The sequence below is a fragment of the Oncorhynchus keta genome, chromosome 18, assembly GCF_023373465.1.
Source record: "Oncorhynchus keta strain PuntledgeMale-10-30-2019 chromosome 18, Oket_V2, whole genome shotgun sequence".
NCBI lineage: Eukaryota > Metazoa > Chordata > Actinopteri > Salmoniformes > Salmonidae > Oncorhynchus > Oncorhynchus keta.
The window spans coordinates 54507790-54527928 of NC_068438.1; the positions used below are offsets into that span (position 1 = coordinate 54507790).

Genomic DNA, 20139 nt, shown 5'->3' on the forward strand with positions numbered 1-20139 from the left:
TGTTTATGACGGGCTCTCACCTGTGTAGACCAGGTGAATGTTTAATGATGTTTATGACAGGCTCTCACCTGTGTAGACCAGGTGAATGTTTAATGATGTTTATGACAGGCTCTCACCTGTGTAGACCAGGTGAATGTTTAATGATGTTTATGACGGGCTCTCACCTGTGTAGACCAGGTGAATGTTTAATGATGTTTATGACAGGCTCTCACCTGTGTAGACCAGGTGAATGTTTAATGATGTTTATGACGGGCTCTCACCTGTGTAGACCAGGTGAATGTTTAATGATGTTTATGACGGGCTCTCACCTGTGTAGACCAGGTGAATGTTTAATGATGTTTATGACGGGCTCTCACCTGTGTAGACCAGGTGAATGTTTAATGATGTTTATGACAGGCTCTCACCTGTGTAGACCAGGTGAATGTTTAATGATGTTTATGACGGGCTCTCACCTGTGTAGACCAGGTGAATGTTTAATGATGTTTATGACGGGCTCTCACCTGTGTAGACCAGGTGAATGTTTAATGATGTTTATGACAGGCTCTCTCTGAGAGGTGTCACCTGTGTAGACCAGGTGAATGTTTAATGATGTTTATGACGGGCTCTCACCTGTGTAGACCAGGTGAATGTTTAATGATGTTTATGACGGGCTCTCACCTGTGTAGACCAGGTGAATGTTTAATGATGTTTATGACAGGCTCTCACCTGTGTAGACCAGGTGAATGTTTAATGATGTTTATGACAGGCTCTCACCTGTGTAGACCAGGTGAATGTTTAATGATGTTTATGACGGGCTCTCACCTGTGTAGACCAGGTGAATGTTTAATGATGTTTATGACGGGCTCTCACCTGTGTAGACCAGGTGAATGTTTAATGATGTTTATGACGGGCTCTCACCTGTGTAGACCAGGTGAATGTTTAATGATGTTTATGACGGGCTCTCACCTGTGTAGACCAGGTGAATGTTTAATGATGTTTATGACAGGCTCTCACCTGTGTAGACCAGGTGAATGTTTAATGATGTTTATGACGGGCTCTCACCTGTGTAGACCAGGTGAATGTTTAATGATGTTTATGACAGGCTCTCACCTGTGTAGACCAGGTTAATGTTTAATGATGTTTATGACAGGCTCTCACCTGTGTAGACCAGGTGAATGTTTAATGATGTTTATGACAGGCTCTCTCTGAGAGGTGTCACCTGTGTAGACCAGGTGAATGTTTAATGATGTTTATGACGGGCTCTCACTGAGAGGTGTCACCTGTGTAGACCAGGTGAATGTTTAATGATGTTTATGACAGGCTCTCACCTGTGTAGACCAGGTGAATGTTTAATGATGTTTATGACGGGCTCTCACAGAGAGGTGTCACCTGTGTAGACCAGGTGAATGTTTAATGATGTTTATGACAGGCTCTCACCTGTGTAGACCAGGTGAATGTTTAATGATGTTTATGACAGGCTCTCACCTGTGTAGACCAGGTGAATGTTTAATGATGTTTATGACGGGCTCTCACCTGTGTAGACCAGGTGAATGTTTAATGATGTTTATGACGGGCTCTCACCTGTGTAGACCAGGTGAATGTTTAATGATGTTTATGACGGGCTCTCACCTGTGTAGACCAGGTGAATGTTTAATGATGTTTATGACGGGCTCTCACCTGTGTAGACCAGGTGAATGTTTAATGATGTTTATGACGGGCTCTCACCTGTGTAGACCAGGTGAATGTTTAATGATGTTTATGACAGGCTCTCACCTGTGTAGACCAGGTGAATGTTTAATGATGTTTATGACGGGCTCTCACCTGTGTAGACCAGGTGAATGTTTAATGATGTTTATGACGGGCTCTCACCTGTGTAGACCAGGTGAATGTTTAATGATGTTTATGACGGGCTCTCACCTGTGTAGACCAGGTGAATGTTTAATGATGTTTATGACGGGCTCTCACCTGTGTAGACCAGGTGAATGTTTAATGATGTTTATGACAGGCTCTCACCTGTGTAGACCAGGTGAATGTTTAATGATGTTTATGACGGGCTCTCACCTGTGTAGACCAGGTGAATGTTTAATGATGTTTATGACAGGCTCTCACCTGTGTAGACCAGGTTAATGTTTAATGATGTTTATGACAGGCTCTCACCTGTGTAGACCAGGTGAATGTTTAATGATGTTTATGACAGGCTCTCTCTGAGAGGTGTCACCTGTGTAGACCAGGTGAATGTTTAATGATGTTTATGACGGGCTCTCACTGAGAGGTGTCACCTGTGTAGACCAGGTGAATGTTTAATGATGTTTATGACAGGCTCTCACCTGTGTAGACCAGGTGAATGTTTAATGATGTTTATGACAGGCTCTCACCTGTGTAGACCAGGTGAATGTTTAATGATGTTTATGACGGGCTCTCACAGAGAGGTGTCACCTGTGTAGACCAGGTGAATGTTTAATGATGTTTATGACAGGCTCTCACCTGTGTAGACCAGGTGAATGTTTAATGATGTTTATGACAGGCTCTCACCTGTGTAGACCAGGTGAATGTTTAATGATGTTTATGACGGGCTCTCACCTGTGTAGACCAGGTGAATGTTTAATGATGTTTATGACGGGCTCTCACCTGTGTAGACCAGGTGAATGTTTAATGATGTTTATGACGGGCTCTCACCTGTGTAGACCAGGTGAATGTTTAATGATGTTTATGACGGGCTCTCACCTGTGTAGACCAGGTGAATGTTTAATGATGTTTATGACAGGCTCTCACCTGTGTAGACCAGGTGAATGTTTAATGATGTTTATGACAGGCTCTCACCTGTGTAGACCAGGTTAATGTTTAATGATGTTTATGACAGGCTCTCTCTGAGAGGTGTCACCTGTGTAGACCAGGTGAATGTTTAATGATGTTTATGACGGGCTCTCACTGAGAGGTGTCACCTGTGTAGACCAGGTGAATGTTTAATGATGTTTATGACAGGCTCTCACCTGTGTAGACCAGGTGAATGTTTAATGATGTTTATGACGGGCTCTCACAGAGAGGTGTCACCTGTGTAGACCAGGTGAATGTTTAATGATGTTTATGACAGGCTCTCACCTGTGTAGACCAGGTGAATGTTTAATGATATTTATGACAGGCTCTCACCTGTGTAGACCAGGTGAATGTTTAATGATGTTTATGACGGGCTCTCACTGAGAGGTGTCACCTGTGTAGACCAGGTGAATGTTTAATGATGTTTATGACGGGCTCTCACCTGTGTAGACCAGGTGAATGTTTAATGATGTTTATGACAGGCTCTCACTGAGAGGTGTCACCTGTGTAGACCAGGTGAATGTTTAATGATGTTTATGACGGGCTCTCACTGAGAGGTGTCACCTGTGTTGATAACAGCCACCCAACCAGGGTGAGCAGTCCTGCACATGTAAGACTATAGGAGATGAATCATCATATCGTCTCCTGAAGATGTCTCTCCAGCGCTATTCAAGTACTAATCACAGCTAGCTTGTCCAAGGCCTGAGACCAATCAAGTGTCCTGACTGTAAGCATGGAGTGGATCTTTGGACAGCCTTCTAGTGTGTACTAGATATTCTCTGCACCATGTTTTGATTTGACTCCTCAGCTCATAGTGTTTCCAGGGTCTACAATACATTGTGGTATGTGTGTATGATAATGATAAGCCTGTACTGTGTATTTGAAATGTATTTATCTCATCCCCTTTTCCCCAGATGTCAACAGTTGGCTGGTGACGTTTGGCTTCCAGCTCTACAACGTTATACCAGGCTACCGTAAACCCTCTACTGATACCATGGAGCCGTCCTACGAGCTAGTCAGAACACAGATCAACGCTCAGGAGTGGGACAGCACTAAGGTAATATAGCACAGTCTACACTACTGTACTGGACACTCAGTCATCCATCCCTCTAATCCTCACTCATATCTCTGTCGCTCCCATCCATCCATCCAGCCATCAATCCATCCCTCCATCCCTCCATCAATCCATCCCTCCATCCCTCCATCCAGCCATCAATCCATCCCTCCATCCAGCCATCAATCCATCCCTCCATCCAGCCATCAATCCATCCCTCCATCCAGCCATCAATCCATCCCTCCATCCCTCCATCAATCCATCCCTCCATCCAGCCATCAATCCATCCCTCCATCCAGCCATCAATCCATCCCTCCATCCAACCATCCCTCCATCAATCCATCCAACCATCCAACCATCCCTCCATCCCTCCATCCAACCATCCAACCATCCCTCCATCCAACCATCAATCCATCCCTCCATCCAACCATCCCTCCATCCAACCATCAATCCATCCCTCCATTAATCCATCCCTCCATCCAGCCATCAATCCATCCCTCCATTAATCCATTCAGCCATCAATCCATCCCTCCATTAATCCATTCAGCCATCAATCCATCCCTCCATCCAGCCATCAATCCATCCCTCCATCCAGCCATCAATCCATCCCTCCATCCAACCATCACTCCATCCCTCCATCACTCCATCCCTCCATCACTCCATCAATCTATCCCTCCATCTCTCCATCCCTCCATCCAACCATCACTCCATCCCTCCATCACTCCATCCCTCCATCCCTCCATCCCTCCATCACTCCATCTCTCCATCCCTCCATCCCTCCATCACTCCATCAATCTATCCCTCCATCTCTCCATCTCCATCAAGCCATCCATCCATCCCTCCATCCCCATCCACTCCATCACTCCATCCCTCCATCCCTCCATCCCTCCATCACTCCATCTCTCCATCCCTCCATCCCTCCATCACTCCATCAATCTATCCCTCCATCTCTCCATCTCTCCATCAAGCCATCCACTCCATCCCTCCATCTCTCCATCCACTCCATCCCTCCATCTCTCCATCCCTCCATCTCTCCATCTCTCCATCAAGCCATCCACTCCATCCCCGCTCATCCTCATACCTCTCCCTCTGTCTTTCCTATCAGATAGTAACCAACCTGTTAGCAGAGTTCCAGACTCCCTTAGGAGCTAGCCAGTTATCAGACCAGATCATGGCCCAGTGGCCCCTCTGTCTGGGGTATGGGGACCTGAGAAACAGAGTCATGCCTAAACGCCTCTGGTAATTGTCCTGACTGCCATTAGAGAGATTCATTGTTTCTTCTCCTCCACCACCAAGAGACCATCGATTTCATCTCTGCTTTACATCTTCCCTCACAGCCAGGCAGAGAGTAGACAGACAATGCATGCTCTGGTTCCCTCGTTGATCAGCCCTTCATATCGCCTGCTGCCTCGGAGTCCAGTGTGAATAATTAAACAGGTTGTTGTTGTCTTGGACGGCTGTAGTTACAGCCGGATCGAACAGCCACCCAGCCAGCCACACATTAGGCTCACAGCCGATCCCTAGACAGAGTGTTCACTCAGCGTCCCAGCCTTTTACCGTAAAATGATAAGCTTTCATAGCTGTTTAGTCAATAAGAATAGGTCAGATCCTAAAAGGCCCTTATAATGATCATAATGCTGAGGACAGCTGGGTGTAATAAGGAAGAGTGATAAGAACAATGTGTTCTAAATGGAACACTATTCCCTATGTAGTGCACTACTTTAGACCAGGACACACTATTCCCTATGTAGTGCACTACTTTAGACCAGGGCACCCTATTCCCTATGTAGTGCACTACTTTAGACCAGGACACACTATTCCCTATGTAGTGCACTACTTTAGACCAGGGCACCCTATTCCCTATGTAGTGCACTACTTTAGACCAGGACACACTATTCCCTATGTAGTGCACTACTTTAGACCACGGCACCCTATTCCCTATGTAGTGCACTACTTTAGACCAGGACACACTATTCCCTATGTAGTGCACTACTTTAGACCAGGACACACTATTCCCTATGTAGTGCACTACTTTAGACCAGGGCACCCTATTCCCTATGTAGTGCACTACTTTAGACCAGGGCACCCTATTCCCTATGTAGTGCACTACTTTAGACCAGGGCAACCTATTCCCTATGTAGTGCACTACTTTAGACCAGGGCACCCTATTCCCTATGTAGTGCACTACTTTAGACCAGGGCACCCTATTCCCTATGTAGTGCACTACTTTAGACCAGGGCACCCTATTCCCTATGTAGTGCACTACTTTAGACCAGGGCACCCTATTCCCTATGTAGTGCACTACTTTAGACCAGGGCACCCTATTCCCTATGTAGTGCACTACTTTAGACCAGGACACACTATTCCCTATGTAGTGCACTACTTTAGACCAGGGCACCCTATTCCCTATGTAGTGCACTACTTTAGACCAGGGCACCCTATTCCCTATGTAGTGCACTACTTTAGACCAGGGCAACCTATTCCCTATGTAGTGCACTACTTTAGACCAGGGCACCCTATTCCCTATGTAGTGCACTACTTTAGACCAGGGCACCCTATTCCCTATGTAGTGCACTACTTTAGACCAGGGCACCCTATTCCCTATGTAGTGCACTACTTTAGACCAGGAACTATCAGATCAAACCCAGCTTGACCTGGTCTGAGTCCAGGCCTCAGGATGGCAGTACAGTCCTTTTATCCCAAATGGGACCCTATAACCTATACAGTGCCCTGGTTCGAATGGGACCCTATAACCTATACAGTGCCCTGGTTCGAATGGGACCCTATAACCTATACAGTACAGTCCTTTCATCCCAAATGGGACCCTATAACCTATACAGTACAGTCCTTTCATCCCAATTGGGACCCTATAACCTATTACAGTGCCCTGGTTCGAATGGGACCCTATAACCTATACAGTGCCCTGGTTCGAATGGGACCCTATAACCTATACAGTACAGTCCTTTCATCCCAATTGGGACCCTATAACCTATTACAGTGCCCTGGTTCGAATGGGACCCTATAACCTATACAGTGCCCTGGTTCGAATGGGACCCTATAACCTATACAGTACAGTCCTTTCATCCCAATTGGGACCCTATAACCTATTACAGTGCCCTGGTTCGAATGGGACCCTATAACCTATACAGTGCCCTGGTTCGAATGGGACCCTATAACCTATACAGTACAGTCCTTTCATCCCAAATGGGACCCGATAACCTACAGTATATCGAGCCCTCTGGGCCCTGCCCATAACCCTATTCCCTATATCGAGCCCTCTGGGCCCTGTGCCCATAACCCTATTCCCTATATCGAGCCCTCTGGGCCCTGTGTCTCTAAACCTATTCCCTACAGTATATCGAGCCCTCTGGGCCCTGTGCCCCTAACCCTATTCCCTACATAGAGCCCTCTGGGCCCTGTGTCTCTAAACCTATTCCCTACAGTATATAGAGCCCTCTGGGCCCTGTATCAGTCCACCAAATAGGGAATACTCAGCCATGTGGGATGCAGCCCAGGTGCTACTCAGTACCTTGATACCTTGAGGTATTGCCGCGTGCTATGACCAATTCACTACCATCCAGTAATATTGACATAGCTACAGTGATGGGTGTCCTGTGGGATACATTTTTCCTATCTGGGCCTCCTCCCCCGAGAATAGTGGGTGTGTGTGTGTGTGTGTGTGTGTGTGTGTGTGTGTGTGTGTGTGTGTGTGTGTGTGTGTGTGTGTGTGCGTGTGCGTGTGTGTGTGTGTGCGTTTGTGTGCACTCATGCCCAAATCTCCATGGGACTCTCCTCTCCTGTGTGCGTCCCCATATTGTTTCCCCCATGGGGAGCCTCTGAACCCAGCCCCCAGTGGTTCCTCCTTCAAGGCTGCCAGACAGACATACAGACATACAGAATCACCCTTCCAAGCATTTCCATTTCAAATAGTGTATATTTTCAATATATGTACAGAACCAGTCAAAGGTTTGGATCCACCTTCTCATTCAAGGGTTTTTCTTTTTACTATTTTCTACATTGTAGAATAATAATGAAGACATCAAAACTATGAAATAACACATATGGAGTCATGTAGTAACCAAAACAAGTGTTAAACAAATCAACTTAGATTTGAGATTCTTCAAAGTAGCCACCCTTTGCCTTGATGACAGCTTTGCACACTCTTGGCATTCTCTCAACCAGCTTTATGCGGTCGTCACCTGGAATGCATTTCAATTAACGGGTGTACCATGTTTAAAGTTAATTTGTGGAATTTCTTTCCTTCTTAATACGTTTGAGTAATAGTATATATTCTATATAATAGTACATATAGTCTATATAATAGTCTTTATAATCTATATAATAGTGTATATAGTCTATATAATAGTATTTATCTTCTATATAATAGTTTATATAGTTTATATAATAGTATTTATTATCGATATAAAAGTATCTATCTTCTATATAATAGTATATATAGTCTATATAATAGTATGTATCATCTATATAACCTATATAATAGTATATAAATCTTGTACAGTTGAAGTCGGAAGTAATTAAAACTAGTTTTTCAACCGCTCCATACATTTCTTGTTAACAAACTGTAGTTTTGGCAAGTCGGTTAGGACATTTACTTCATGCATGAGACAAGTAATTTTTCCAACAATTGTTTACAGACAAATTATTTCACTTAAAATTCACTGTGTCACAATTCAAGTTGATCAGAAGTTTACTTACACTAACTTGACTGTGCCTTTAAAAAGCTTGGAAAATTCCAGAAAATGATGTCATGGCTTTAGAAGCTTCTGATAGGCTAATTGACATCATTTGAGTTAATTGGAGGTGTACCTGTGGATTTATTTCAAGGCCTACCTTCAAACTCAGGGCCTTCAAACTCTTTGCTTGACATCATGGGAAAATCAAAAGAAATCAACCAAGACCTCGGAAAAAAATTGTAGACCACAAGTCTGGTTCATTCTTGGGAGCAATTTCCAAACGCCTGAAGGTACCACGTTCATCTGTACAAACAATAGTACGCAAGTTCAGGAAGTTAAAGCTTGGTCACCAATGGGTCTTCCAAATGGACAATGGCTCCAAGCATTCTTCTAAAGGGAAAATGGCTTAATAACCTCTCTGGTACAAGTGGGACGGTAGCGTCCCACCTCGACAACAGCCAGTGAAATTGCAGGGCGCCAAATTCAAAACAACAGAAATCCCATAATTAAAATTCCTCAAACATAGAAGTATTATACACCATTTTAAAGATACTTTTCTTGTAAATCCTGTTGTCTGATTTCAAAAAGGCTTTACTGCGAAAGCACACCATGCAATTATGTTAGGTCAGTACCTAGTTATATCAAAAAATCGCAGTTTACATTGGCGCGTTATGGTCAGAAATGCCTTGTCTCAAACAAACATCCGGTGAAAGTGCAGAGAGCCACATCAAATTACAGAAATACTCATCATAAACATTGATAATCAATACACGTGTTAAGCATGGAATTATAGATAAACTTCTCCTTAATGCAACCGCTGAGTCAGATTTCAAAAATGCTTTACGGTGAAAGCACACTCCATTTTCCAAACAAGGAGAGAGTCATTAAAGTCAGAAATAGCATTAAAATAGCCTTTCAAGATAATAGTACTTCCTGGTTGTATTTTCCTCTGGTTTTCACCTGCCATGTCAGTTCTGTTATACTCACAGACATTATTTTATCAGTTTTGGAACTTTAGAGTGTTTTCTATCCAAATCTACTAATTATATGCATATCCTATCTTCTGGGCCTGAGTAGCAGGCAGTTTAATTTGGGCACGCTTTTCATCCAAAATTCAGAATGCTTCCCCCTACCCTAGTGAAGATAAGGACAACAAAGTGAAAGTATTGGAGTGGCCATCACAAAGCCCTGACCTCAATCCTGTAGATAATTTGTGGGCAGAACTTAAAAAAGCATGTGCGAGAATGGGCCAAAATTCACCCAACTTGTGGAAAGCTACCCGAAACGTTTTACCCAGGTTAAACTATTTAAATGCATTGCTACCGAATATTAATTGAGTGTAATGTATGTAAACTTCTGGCGCACTGGGAATGTGATGAAAGAAATATATGCTGAAATAAATCATTCTCTCTACTATTATTCTGACATTTCACATTCTTAAAAAATAGAGTTGTGATCCAAACTGACCTAAGACAGGGAATTTTTACGAGGATTAAATGTCAGGAATTGTGAAAAATTGAGTTTAAATGTATTTGGCTAAGGTGTATGTAAACTTCTGACTTCACCTGTATCTTCTATATAATAGTATGTATCTTCTATATAATAGTACATATAGTCGATATAATAGTATTTATCTTCAATATAATTGTATATATAGTCTATATAATAGTATGTATCTTCTATATAATAGTTTATATCGTCTATATAATTGTATATATCTTCTATATAATAATATAGTATATTAGTATATATTGTATATATAATAGTATATATAGTATATATAATAGTATGAATCTTCTATATAATCGTATATATAGTATATATAATAGTATATATAGTATATATAATAGTATATATAGTATATATAATAGTATATATAGTATATATAATAGTATATATAGTATAATAGTATATATAGTATATATAATAGTATGCATCTTCTTCCATACAGTTTGTAGGAGAGGATATATTTACAAACATATTTCCGAGGTGGAAAACTGATGTGTGATGAACCTCACAAACAAGCTGCGGCTGTTTACCTGTCCACTGTCTGCAAGTCATTGTCCTCCAAAAGCCAGGCAGCCACAAGGCACTGTAGCTATCAACAACCATTATCCATCCCTTTTGGTGAAACCACATAATGCTTTTAATTGCCCAGCATCACAAATTATTGTGATTTGTGAATGTCACCATGGGAATTGGGTTATTGGTTAAATCTGAGAGAGAGCTCACTGATCACGACTGTTACCTGGATCGTCCCATGAAAATACTACCCTTTGATATTTTAAGTGTCCACAAATATTTAGTTTTAAATGCCTGGTATATTAAATGTTTAGTTTTAAATGCCTGGTATATTAAATGTTTAGTTTTAAATGCCTGGTATATTAAATATTTCGTTTTAAATGCCTGGTATATTAAATGTTTAGTTTTAAATGCCTGGTATATTAAATATTTCGTTTTAAATGCCTGGTATATTAAATGTTTAGTTTTAAATGCCTGGTATATTAAATATTTAGTTTTAAATGCCTGGTATATTAAATGTTTAGTTTTAAATGCCTGGTATATTAAATATTTGGTTTTAAATGCCTGGTATATTAAATGTTTAGTTTTAAATGCCTGGTATATTAAATATTTAGTTTTAAATGCCTGGTATATTAAATACTTAGTTTTAAATGCCTGGTATATTAAATATTTAGTTTTAAATGCCTGGTATATTAAATATTTAGTTTTAAATGCCTGGTATATTAAATATTTAGTTTTAAATGCCTGGTATATTAAATATTTAGTTTTAAATGCCTGGTATATTAAATGTTTAGTTTTAAATGCCTGGTATATTAAATATTTAGTTTTAAATGCCTGGTATATTAAATGTTTAGTTTTAAATGCCTGGTATATTAAATAATTTTAAATGCCTGGTATTTAAATTTTAAAATGCCTGGTATATTAAATATTTAGTTTTAAATGCCTGGTATATTAAATATTTAGTTTTAAATGCCTGGTATATTAAATGTTTAGTTTTAAATGCCTGGTATATTAAATATTTAGTTTTAAATGCCTGGTATATTAAATATTTAGTTTTAAATGCCTGGTATATTAAATATTTAGTTTTAAATGCCTGGTATATTAAATATTTAGTTTTAAATGCCTGGTATATTAAATATTTAGTTTTAAATGCCTGGTATATTAAATATTTATTTTTAAATACCTGGTATATTAAATATTTAGTTTTAAATGCCTGGTATATTAAATATTTAGTTTTAAATGCCTGGTATATTAAATGTTTAGTTTTAAATGCCTGGTATATTAAATGTTTAGTTTTAAATGCCTGGTATATTAAATATTTAGTTTTAAATGCCTGGTATATTAAATATTTAGTTTTAAATGCCTGGTATATTAAATATTTCGTTTTAAATGCCTGGTATATTAAATGTTTAGTTTTAAATGCCTGGTATATTAAATGTTTAGTTTTAAATGCCTGGTATATTAAATGTTTAGTTTTAAATGCCTGGTATATTAAATATTTAGTTTTAAATGCCTGGTATATTAAATATTTAGTTTTAAATGCCTGGTATATTAAATATTTCGTTTTAAATGCCTGGTATATTAAATATTTAGTTTTAAATGCCTGGTATATTAAATGTTTAGTTTTAAATGCCTGGTATATTAAATATTTAGTTTTAAATGCCTGGTATATTAAATGAAGTGCCCTTTAATTTGGACCACTTTGAATGACTAATAGATTGTTAAACTTCAGACATGTCCCTCTGTTGACCTTCTGTGACTTCTGGAAATATTAACCCCCAACATTTTCTCAGAGTTTTCACCATCTTTGTAAAGCCATAGTTATCTTGTTGCTTTGACAAAGTCATTCTGGCAAGGTAGCCTAGTGGTTAGAGCAGGTAGCCTAGTGGTTAGAGCAGGTAGCCTAGTGGTTAGAGCAGGTAGCCTAGTGGTTAGAGCAGGTATCCTAGTGGTTAGAGCAGGTATCCTAGTGGTTAGAGCAGGTAGCCTAGTGGTTGGAGCAGGTAGCCTAGTGGTTAGAGCAGGTAGCCTAGTGGTTAGAGCAGGTAGCCTAGTGGTTGGAGCAGGTAGCCTAGTGGTTGGAGCAGGTATCCTAGTGGTTAGAGCAGGTAGCCTAGTGGTTAGAGCAGGTAGCCTAGTGGTTAGAGCAGGTAGCCTAGTGGTTGGAGCAGGTAGCCTAGTGGTTAGAGCAGGTAGCCTAGTGGTTAGAGCAGGTAGCCTAGTGGTTAGAGCAGGTAGCCTAGTGGTTGGAGCAGGTAGCCTAGTGGTTAGAGCAGGTAGCCTAGTGGTTAGAGCAGGTAGCCTAGTGGTTAGAGCAGGTAGCCTAGTGGTTAGAGCAGGTAGCCTAGTGGTTAGGGCAGGTAGCCTAGTGGTTAGAGCAGGTAGCCTAGTGGTTAGAGCAGGTAGCCTAGTGGTTAGAGCAGGTAGCCTAGTGGTTAGAGCAGGTATCCTAGTGGTTAGAGCAGGTAGCCTAGTGGTTAGAGCAGGTATCCTAGTGGTTAGAGCAGGTATCCTAGTGGTTAGAGCAGGTAGCCTAGTGGTTAGAGCAGGTAGCCTAGTGGTTAGAGCAGGTAGCCTAGTGGTTAGAGCAGGTAGCCTAGTGGTTAGAGCAGGTAGCCTAGTGGTTAGAGCAGGTAGCCTAGTGGTTAGAGCAGGTAGCCTAGTGGTTAGAGCAGGTATCCTAGTGGTTAGACTGAACAGGTAATCATTATTAGAAAAGGCCTTTAGCAGTGGTTATTTGAGCAGGTAGCCTGGTGGTTAGAGTTTAAAATGGTAGCCTAGTGGTTAGAGCAGGTATCCTTAGTGGTTAGGAGTGAAACAGGTAGCCTGCAGTGGTTTTTCTCAGAGCAGGTAGCCTAGTGGTTTGGCTCGGTAGAGCAGGTATCCTGCTGAACTGGTTAGAATTGTTTTTTTGCAGAATGTTCAGCCCAGTGGTTAGATTGACAGGTATGTTCCTCTTAGTGGTTAGAGCAGGTATGTTCAGTCTAGTGGTTAGAGACAGGTTCAGCCTAGTGGTTGTTCAGTCCCCTATTGACTGAGGTGAATGTTCAGTCTAGTGGTTAGAGCAGGTAGCCTAGTGGTTAGTCTCCTAGACAGGTATCCTAGTGGTTAGTCTCCTATTGACAGGTGAATGTTCCTCCTAGTGGTGTTCAGAGCAGGTGAATGTTCAGTCTCCTAGTGGTTGTTCAGTCTCCTATTGCAGGTGATGTTCAGTGGTTAGAGCAGGTAGTCTCTAGTGGTTAGTCTCCTAGCAGGTAGTTCCTCTTAGTGGTTCAGTCTCTTAGCAGGTAGCCTCCTATTGTGGTTAGAGCAGGTATCCTATTGAGTGGTTCAGTCTCCTATTGCAGGTATCCTAGTGGTTCCTATTGAGAGCAGGTGACTGAAATGTTCTGTGAAAGTGTGAAACTCAGTCTCCTATTGACTGGGAAAAATAATCATTATTAGAAAATGTTCAGTCTCTTATTTAGCATCCGATTTGTTCATTATACACTTTAACTTATTTGATCTGGTCACTAACATGACGTTCAGAGGCAGAAACTGGTTCTGGACTGTCAGTTTAACACCAACAGTTTAAAATGGGTTCAGTCTCCCTAGAAAATGTTCAAGATGACTGAGGTGAATGTTCGTCTCCGCCTGAGGTAACAATAAGAGTCGGTCTCCTAGAGGGGAATGAGTCTCTTAAGTTTTCAGTCCACAGGGCTTATTGACTGGGTGAATGTTCAGTCTCTTTGACTGGACTGAGGTGAATGTTCAGTCCTCTTGAATGTTCTTGAATGTTCAGTCTCTTCCTCTGTGAGTTCAGTCTCATCGATGAATGTTCACTGACAGTGAATGTTCAGTCTCCTATTGACTGGGCTTTTTCTCAACACAGTCTCCTATTGCAGAGGATGGCTGTGCTAGAATGTTCAGTCTTTATTGACTGAGGTAACTGTCTCCTTTGACATGAAACTAAACTAGAGGTTTAAGTCTCCGGTGCTGAACTTCAGTTTCCTATTGACTGCTGAATGTTCAGTCTCTTTTGACAGAATGTTTCAGTCTCCTATTGACTGAGGTGAATGTTCAGTCTCCTATTGACTGAGGTGAATGTTCAGTCTCCTATTGACTGAGGTGAATGTTCAGTCTCCTATTGACTGAGGTGAATGTTCAGTCTCTTATTGACTGAGGTGAATGTTCAGTCTCCTATTGACTGAGGTGAATGTTCAGTCTCCTATTGACTGAGGTGAATGTTCAGTCTCCTATTGACTGAGGTGAATGTTCAGTCTCTTATTTACTGAGGTGAATGTTCAGTCTCTTATTGACTGAATGTTCAGTGAATGTTCAGTCTCTTATTGACTGAGGTGAATGTTCAGTCTCTTATTGACTGAGGTGAATGTTCAGTCTCCTATTGACTGAGGTGAATGTTCAGTCTCCTATTGACTGAGGTGAATGTTCAGTCTCTTATTGACTGAGGTGAATGTTCAGTCTCTTATTGACTGAGGTGAATGTTCAGTCTCCTATTGACTGAGGTGAATGTTCAGTCTCTTATTGACTGAGGTGAATGTTCAGTCTCTTATTGACTGAGGTGAATGTTCAGTCTCTTATTGACTGAGGTGAATGTTCAGTCTCCTATTGACTGAGGTGAATGTTCAGTCTCCTATTGACTGAGGTGAATGTTTACTCATGCCGCCAAACATACCATCGTAAAACTGACTATCCTACCGATCCTCGACTTCGACGATGTCATTTACAAAATATCCTCCAATACTCTACTCAGCAAATTGGATGCAGTCTATCACAGTGCCATCCGTTTTGTCACCAAAGCCTCATATACTACCCACCACTGCGACCTGTACGCTCTCGTTGGCTGAACCTCGCTTCATACTCGTCGCCAAACCCACTGGCTCCTTGTCATCTACAAGTCTCTGCTAGGTTAAGTCCCCCCTTATCTCAGCTCACTGGTCACCATAGCATCACCCACTCGTAGCACGCGCTCCAGCAGGTATATCTCACTGGTCGCCCCCAAAACCAACACCTCCTTTGGCCACCTTTCCTTCCAGTTCTCTGCTGCCAATGACTGGAGCTAACTACAGAAATCACTGAAGCTGAGTCTTATATCTCCCTCTCTAACTTTAAGCATCAGCTGTCAGAGCAGCTTCCCCATCACTGTACCTGTACACAGCCCATCTGCAAATAGCACATCCAACTACCTCATCCCCATATTTACTTACCCTCTTGCTCTTTTGCACCCCAGTATCTCTACCTGCACATCATCATCTGCACATCTATTCACTCCAGTGTTAATTGCTAAATTGTAATTATTTTCGCCTCTATGGCCTATTTATTGCCTTTACCTCCCTAATCTTCTACATTTGTACACACTGTACATAGATGTTTCTATTTTCCTTTTAGCTGATTTAGATGCAGGGGATTTAAGGCTGTTAATTTAATAGGCACTTACTATGGTCATCTTTTTATTTAACCTCTTCAGATGGGAAAACAGGTTTTTTAAATTAAATTTATCATCTTTATGTTTGGTGAAATAAAACAGGGTTTTTTAATTAAATTGATAATCTTTATGTTTGGTGAAATAAAACTGGGTTTTTAATTAACTTGATAATCTTTATGTTTGGTGAAATAAAACTGGGTTTTTACTCATTTCGTGGAAGACCCGCCCCTTCGGAATCTTAGCCTGGTCCCAGATCTGTTTGTCTTTCAAACACAAAACCTTGTTATTTGCACCAAAGACCATAGGAGTTGGCAATACGGCACAAACAGATCTGGGACCAGGCTAGTCTTATTGACACCAATGACCATAGGAGTTGGCAATACGGCACAAACAGATCTGGGACCAGGCTAAGAAAAATTGTAAAACATTAAAAAAAAAAACATTTACATTCAATTTATTTAATCAACAAAATAGTTTCCCTCCACGAAACACACCGCTCCTTCCAATGGGAGATGTTTTACAGCCGAGAAGAACTCAACAAGTCCACTTTTATTCTGGCTTTGACTAAATCCTTTATAAACACATCTTACATCCTGCCCATATGCCGTGTCTATCTTGTGTTTCCCTACTCAGAAAACTTGACATCTTAGCTTGTCCCAAAATAAAATGTAACAGTTGACATTTTCTTTTCTGTTACTTACTATAGTGAAACCCCTAAATAAAACCAGTGTCATTGGAAATCTCCCCTACAGCTGTAAACAAAGACTCTAGAATTTCAGAGCTGTAAACAAAGACTCTAGAATTTCAGAGCTGTAAACAAAGACTCTAGAATTTCAGAGCTGTAAACAAAGACTCTAGAATTTCAGAGAGAGCCTTTATCCTCTCACACTCCATGAAACATTGTTTCTCTCGTATTACAAAAAAGGACATCCATCTGAGTTAATGACTGATCAAAAAGCATTAACTGCAATGATGCCATGTATCACCCACCCCCCATTACATATCACCAGTCCCCTGGACAGTGTTATCCATGCTGGCTTTACCTTGTCATCAACACCCTCCATTACATATCACCAGTGATCTCTCCCTGATCCCTCCCTCCCTCCCTCCCTCCCACCTGATCCCTCCCTCCCTCCCACCTGATCCCTCCCCCTCCCACCTGATCCCTCCCTCCCTCCCTCCCTGATCCCTCCCTCCATCCCTCCCTCCCTGATCCCTCCCTCCCTGATCTCTCCCTCCCTCCCTGATCTCTCCCTCCCTCCCTCCTCTCCCTCCCTCCTCCCTCCCTCCCTCCCTGATCCCTCCCTCCATCCCTCCCTCCCCCCTCCCTCCCTCCCTCCCTCCCTCCCTCCCTCCCTCCCTCCCTCCCTCCCTCCCTCCCTGATCCCTCCCTCCATCCCTCCCTCCCTGATCCCTCCCTCCCTGATCTCTCCCTCCCTGATCCCTCCCTCCCTCCCTCCCTCCCCCTCCCTCCCTCCCTCCCTCCCTCCCTCCCTCCCTCCCTCCCTCCCTCCCTCCCTCCCTGATCTCCCCTCCATCCCTCCCTCCCTGATCCCTCCCTCCCTCCATCCCTCCCTCCCTGATCCCTCCCTCCCTGATCTCTCCCTCCATCCCTCCCTCCCTGATCTCTCCCTCCATCCCTCCCTCCCTGATCTCTCCCTCCATCCCTCCCTCCCTGATCCCTCCCTGATCCCTCCCTCCCCCTGATCTCTCCTCCATCCCTCCCTCCCTGATCTCTCCCTCCATCCCTCCCTCCCTGATCTCTCCCTCCATCCCTCCCTCCCTGATCCCTCCCTGATCCCTCCCTCCCCCTCTCTCCCTCCCTCCCTCCCTCCCTCCCTGATCTCTCCCTCCATCCCTCCCTCCCTGATCCCTCCCTCCCTCCATCCCTCCCTCCCTGATCCCTCCCTCCCTGATCTCTCCCTCCATCCCTCCCTCCCTGATCTCTCCCTCCATCCCTCCCTCCCTGATCTCTCCCTCCATCCCTCCCTCCCTGATCCCTCCCTGATCCCTCCCTCCCTGATCTCTCCCTCCATCCCTCCCTCCCTGATCCTCCCTCCCTCCCTCCCTCCCTCCCTCCCTCCCTCCCTCCCTCCCTCCCTCCCTCCCTCCCTCCCTCCCTCCCCCTCCCTCCCTGATCCCTCCCTCCCTGATCCCTCCCTCCATCCCTCCCTCCCTGATCCCTCCCTCCCTGATCCCTCCCTGATCCCTCCCTCCCCTCCCTCCATCCCTCCCTCCCTGATCCCTCCCCTGATCCCTCCCTGATCCCTCCCTCCATCCCTCCCTCCCTGATCCCTCCCTCCCTGATCCCTCCCTGATCCCTCCCTGATCCCTCCCTGATCCATCCCTCCCTCCCTGATCCCTCCCTGATCCCTCCCTGATCCATCCCTCCTCCCTGATCCCTCCCTGATCCCTCCCTCCCTGATCCCTCCCTGATCCATCCCTCCCTCCCTGATCCCTCCCTCCCTCCCTGATCCCTCCCTGATCCATCCCTCCCTCCCTACATCCCTCCCTGATCCATCCCTCCCTCCCTACCTCCCTCCCTGATCCATCCCTCCCTCCCTACATCCCCTCCCCATCCCTCCCTGATCCCTCCCTGATCCATCCCTCCCTCCCTGATCCATCCCTCCCTCCCTACATCCCTCCCTCCCTACATCCCTCCCTACATCCCTGCCTGATCCCTCCCTCCCTGATCCATGCTTGTTCCCCGGGATGACTGACCGGGAACACAGCATAAAGCTAGTTGGCGCGGTAAACAACCGTGCCATGCGTGTGTGTTGTGACAAGGGTGTGAAGAGTCCCTCAGGTCATAACTTGCCCCCCCGCTGGCTCTGCTCCACAGCTGAACCCCCCCAGCCAGACCCCTGCCACTAGGGCTCGCTCACTGGTCACGCACACACGCAAAGGCACTGGCCAAAGCAGAGAGGCTGCCTGTTTGGTGCAACCTGCCCTCGGGGGTAGAGAGAGTGGGGGCGTTGGCTGGGCCAGCAGAGAGACAGAATTAGAATCTGTTGGGACAACAAAGAAAACCCTCTCTGCTCAGGCGATGTCAGAGGAGGCAGGGCACAGCGGTCGCTATATTGTTCAGATCAGCCACCAACAGGGCATTGCCTCTCTCCCACCCCAGATCACTCTCTCTCTCTCTCTCTCTCTCTCTCTCTCTCTCTCTCTCTCTCTCTCTCTCTCTAACTCTTTCTCTCTCTCTCTCTCTCTCTCTCTCTCTCTCTCTCTCTCTCTCTAACTCTTTCACTCTCTCTCTCTCTCCCTAACTCTCTCTCTCCCTAACTCTCTCTCTCTCTCTCTCTCCCTAACTATCTCTCTCCCTAACTCTCTCTCTCTCTCCCTAACTCTCTCTCTCTCTCCCTAACTCTCTCTCTCTCTCTCTCCTGAGGAGGATCTCTGGTGTTGTCAGCTAACATTAGAGCAGTAGTAGGATTAGTTTTTCTGCTCAGGAGACACAAAGCTTTGGTCCCTTCAGGAATTACAGTGAATATAGACACCCTGATTCTTCTTCTGTATTCGGCTCTGTGTAGCTGTCAAAAACAGGGAGATTCACCATACATGTCACGACCGATCAGAGAGACGAGGATTTACTAACAAACACCTCTGGCCTTGACAATGAGACATTTACAACTTCACAGATATACAGTGCAGTGGGAGGGCCACGAGTTTGTGTGTGTGTGTGTGTGTGTGTGTGTGTGTGTGTGTGTGTGTGTGTGTGTGTGTGTGTGTGTGTGTGTGTGTGTGTGTGTGTGTGTGTGTGTGTGTGTGTGTGTGTGTGTGTGTGTGTGTGTGCGTGCGTGTCTTGATTTCATACGTATGGGTGTGGTGAAACACTGAGTGGACAAAACATTAAGAACACCTTCCTAATATTGAGTTGCATCCCCCCTTTTGCCTTCAGAACAGCCTCAATTCATCGGGGCATGGACTCTACAAGGTCTTTCAAGCGTTCCACAGGGCATGGACTCTACAAGGTCTTTCAAGCGTTCCACAGGGCATGGACTCTACAAGGTCTTTCAAGCGTTCCACAGGGCATGGACTCTACAAGGTCTTTCAAGCGTTCCACAGGGCATGGACTCTACAAGGTCTTTCAAGCGTTCCACAGGGCATGGACTCTACAAGGTCTTTCAAGCGTTCCACAGGGCATGGAC

At 43.9% G+C, this 20139-nt stretch overlaps 1 protein-coding gene across 4 annotated transcripts in view; it reads left to right on the forward strand.

The window, feature by feature from the left end:
• Window positions 1-20139, forward strand: part of tenm4 (teneurin transmembrane protein 4) — a 783671-nt gene that overhangs the window by 757977 nt on the left and 5555 nt on the right. For all 4 annotated transcript variants that reach the window (XM_052468712.1, XM_052468713.1, XM_052468714.1 and 1 more), the window contains one exon: window positions 3708-3850. In XM_052468712.1, the coding sequence (XP_052324672.1) occupies window positions 3708-3850 (143 nt within the window). The remainder of the gene's footprint in view (window positions 1-3707; window positions 3851-20139) is intronic.